This window comes from Notothenia coriiceps, unplaced genomic scaffold (genome assembly GCF_000735185.1).
Source record: "Notothenia coriiceps isolate Sejong01 unplaced genomic scaffold, NC01 NC01_scaffold00025972, whole genome shotgun sequence".
NCBI classification, from domain to species: Eukaryota; Metazoa; Chordata; class Actinopteri; order Perciformes; family Nototheniidae; genus Notothenia; species Notothenia coriiceps.
Genome location: NW_011358673.1, coordinates 74890 through 78494, shown reverse-complemented (window position 1 = coordinate 78494; position 3605 = coordinate 74890). Strand labels below are relative to the sequence as shown.

At 43.2% G+C, this 3605-nt stretch overlaps 1 protein-coding gene across 1 annotated transcript in view; it reads left to right on the top strand.

Annotated features, from left to right (window-relative positions):
• Positions 1 to 1579: 1579 nt before the first annotated feature.
• The window catches only part of LOC104956404 (guanine nucleotide exchange factor DBS), a 39561-nt gene continuing 37535 nt past the window's right edge, over positions 1580 to 3605 (top strand). The window contains exon 1 of the mRNA XM_010783891.1: positions 1580 to 1811. Coding sequence (XP_010782193.1) covers positions 1655 to 1811 — 157 coding nt within the window. The 5' untranslated portion in view covers positions 1580 to 1654. The remainder of the gene's footprint in view (positions 1812 to 3605) is intronic.

Below are 3605 nucleotides of genomic sequence, written 5' to 3'. Positions count from 1 at the left end.
TTGTTTGTAGGTGACCAAATACTTATTTTCCACCATAATTTGCAAATAAATTCTTTAAAAATCAGACAATGAGATTTTTTTGATTTTTTTTTTTTTTCTCATTTTGTGTCTCATAGTTGAGGTATACCTAGGATGCAAATTACAGGCCTCTCATCTTTTTAAGTGGGAGAACTTGCACAATTGGTGGCTGACTAAATACTTTTTTTCCCCACTGTATATACACATAGCTTATGGATGTCACAATACCAGAAATAACATTATAATTTACGTTTGCACAACACACAATTTCACAGAATACAGCATTTTGTCAATATGAGGGCAAACACTGACCAAATAGGTACATAATATTGCCTTTATCAGCCTCAGCTTTATTCATTTACAAATGTCTGCATGCTAACAAAATGCTATGATAGTAAATATTACAACTGGTATACATCAGTTTATTATTTGTCACTGTGTGAACAGCCTCACAGCATCACTACTGACTCAGCTGTACATTCTTAGTCATGGTCTTTGTGGATTTCAGCAGTTTTGTTCATATTGTTAATGGTAGTAGATGCAAAACTAATACACTTTTGTGCACTTGCATATATTTGTGTCTTCCTAGGCTGGTACACTTGCATTTGAAGTCAGTGTACAAGCAAACAGCCATGTAGTAACACACAGACACAGGAGATAGGTGATTCCACAAACGAGGGATCAGACCTGATTAACAGGGCCACAGTAGAGAGGGGGGGACACAGTGAGATGAAGGGTTAAGGGTAGAAGGCTGATGGTGTGTGTCTCGTCCCCCTGCAGTCTCCTCATCAGTATGTGTGAGAGTCCACTCCTCTCATCTCTATTCTAAGCAAATAAACTGCAAGCAGCCTTTTGCTCGCCAGCTTTGACCACACAGACACATCCAAACAAACACACATTTAAAAGCCTACCAGCAAACTCTTCCACTCTCCATGTTTGCTCCTCCACCTCCGTCTCTGACACACCCTGAGCTGTTTATATCCACCACTAAGTTTAAGTGTTGGAAGTTTTTTAACGTTTTCCCGGGAATTAATGCATGAAATAATCCATGGAGATAGGAAGAGGGAGGGAAAAGGCAGATTAGTTAAGGAGTAGGGGAATATAATTAGCCTGAGCAGCAGAAGGGGATTTGTGCTCCACCGGCTGCCCTCTGAAACCAGGCCCCCCCCCCCACCATCCTCCCCTCCTACCTTCATATCCTTCCTTGGAATCCTATGCTACTCTGAGCCGTCAATAGATGCACTTGCGACAGGGTATGCATCAGAGTGTGTGTTTGAGCAGAGCTGGGCCCATTCTCACCTACAGTGTTTGTTTTAGAGGTTGTGCAGACAGTGACTCAGCTCTTTCTCTCTGAGTTTCTTTTTTCTTTTTCTCGAGTCCCCAATGTGGCACTGCAGCAGAGACACCTTGTGTGTAGCTAATGCTGACATCTCCTCACAGGATGCATGTGAGAACATCTCGGCGTGATTCTGTGTGACCCGGCACGTTACAACAAAAGAAGGTTCTTCCCATGCCTGCACTTAGAGGCTGCGATTTGGAGTCTATTAGAGTGTGCAGCGGAGCTTTGCAGGTGCAGCGAGGAGTCTCTCTGGATGACAGAGTTTGTTTGAGTGTGTGAGACCAGCGGCCGGCTCTCATGTCTCTGCATGAGTTTCTGAGGGAGGGGGGTGAGGCATCGTACCGGATCGCAAACCGCCTCAGTCATCTGATCCAGAACCTGGACATCTCTGGAGTCGGATCTCCTTTCCCTTTCAACCCTGCCAGCCGCAGGAACTCCTGGAGAGACTGGGATGGTAAGATCGAGAGAGGAAGAGTGTGTTTCTGGGTGCAACTTCATAATGTTCAGAAGACTTAATGCCTATATGTGTGTGTTTGTGTGAAATGTATTCCTTAGTTAAGCTCTGGAGTTCTGCAGGGCATCACGCCCAGAGCCTCACACAGTGTTTCCTGTGGGCTTCCCTTGTTCCCCACTGGCCTGATTCTGTGTCTTTGTGCAGTTTGTGTCTGTGTGTGTCTGTGTGAGAGAGTGCGTGACTGAGCAGCTTAAACTGCCACTTCAGTTTCCAACATCCAAATCTCTGCAGCTGCGGTTATATTTATTTCCGTAGCAGCTACGGATTCTTCGGAAAATGCCGAAATTGCAACACACAGCAGCTTCCAAGCGCACGAGCTGGTGCAAAGGAGTGGGAACTGCTGATTACAGCTGCTAAGTTGGCTTCCTGTCAGCCCGATCGTTGCCACTTTGAGACCTTGGTTTTTTTCCACTGCTTAAAAAAGGACATTTGCAAGGTTTTACTAACACTCAAGGGGGAAAAGCATGGTGAGGAAGGCCAGGATGAGTGCTCCTCAATGGGATAGCGGGATGCCGATGGTCCCTCTTAAGCCACGTGAGTCGGGAGATGTATGGATGGTATTTCTTGTGGCTCTCGGTGTGGGTAGACTGCATGTGTATTTTTGTAAGTGCTTGAAAATCTGACCTTGTATCCGTCTGTGTAAGCTATTTTCCTATACCTTGCTGACACAATGTATGTGAAAGCCTCCTATATTTGTCCCCCAGTGGGGTTGTACATGCAGCCTATGTTTGTTTTGTCCCCTGGATGAAGGTCGCTACATGTTCAGATCTATAGCTGTGCCTGGCATTATGGATTATTTGTGTGTGTGTCTGCAGATATGAACATATGTGTACTTTTCTTATCTGCTTTGCTCGTCTGTACCTCTGGCTGCTTGGTTTCAGGCTCTGTGTCCATGTCTCCCAGCTCTGTTAAAGTCATTAGCCATGAGGATAATTCATTTAAGAGGAACTATGTTTTTGTGCTAAGCGTTTTTAGTTTTTGCAGGCTGAGGCTACCTTGAACTGATTGTGATACCGTAAGAAAATCTGTAAGAGAAGGAATCTTTTTTTAATGTAATAAGTATTTTCAGAATATGTTTTGTGTGTTTTCTTGCATTGTAGGTTAGGCACACAATGATATTGATCTGCAAGTTATTCTAAGTACAGCTGATTCTTTAGTTAGAAGTGATTTTAGAAGAAGCCCAAATGATGTTTTCGAAATAACCTAGGATGTCTCGAAAAACATTTCAGTCATTCAAGTGTTTGTTTTAAATGCAATTGTACCAATTTGTGGTCATTTTGCTTTGTTTAGACAGTTGGACTTCTCTCTGTTGCAATAGTGGGTTACGTTTAATTAACGATACAAAGGTAGAGAGTGTTGTAAGTTCTACAGAGAGTGACAAACTCGCTTTTAGGGGCTATATAAACAAAACTAGGACCAGGGGATACTATTTTTAGATATTAAAGGGGACCTATCATGCAAAATGCACTTTTGTACGTCTTTTTTACATGAATATGTGTCCCCGGTGTTCAAGGGAACTCACCAAGTGTCAGAAAACACAACCCTCTCTCTTTTCCTCCATACCCAAATCTCTATAAACGGGGCTGCAACGGATCTGATACAGACTGATCCAGATTTGAATTATTTTCTACGTAACAAAAGCAGGTAGGCCATCCAGTTATTTTAGCCAGGCCGGCTAATCAATGTTTATTTATATAGCCCAATATCACAAATGTTACATTTGTCTCAGTGGTC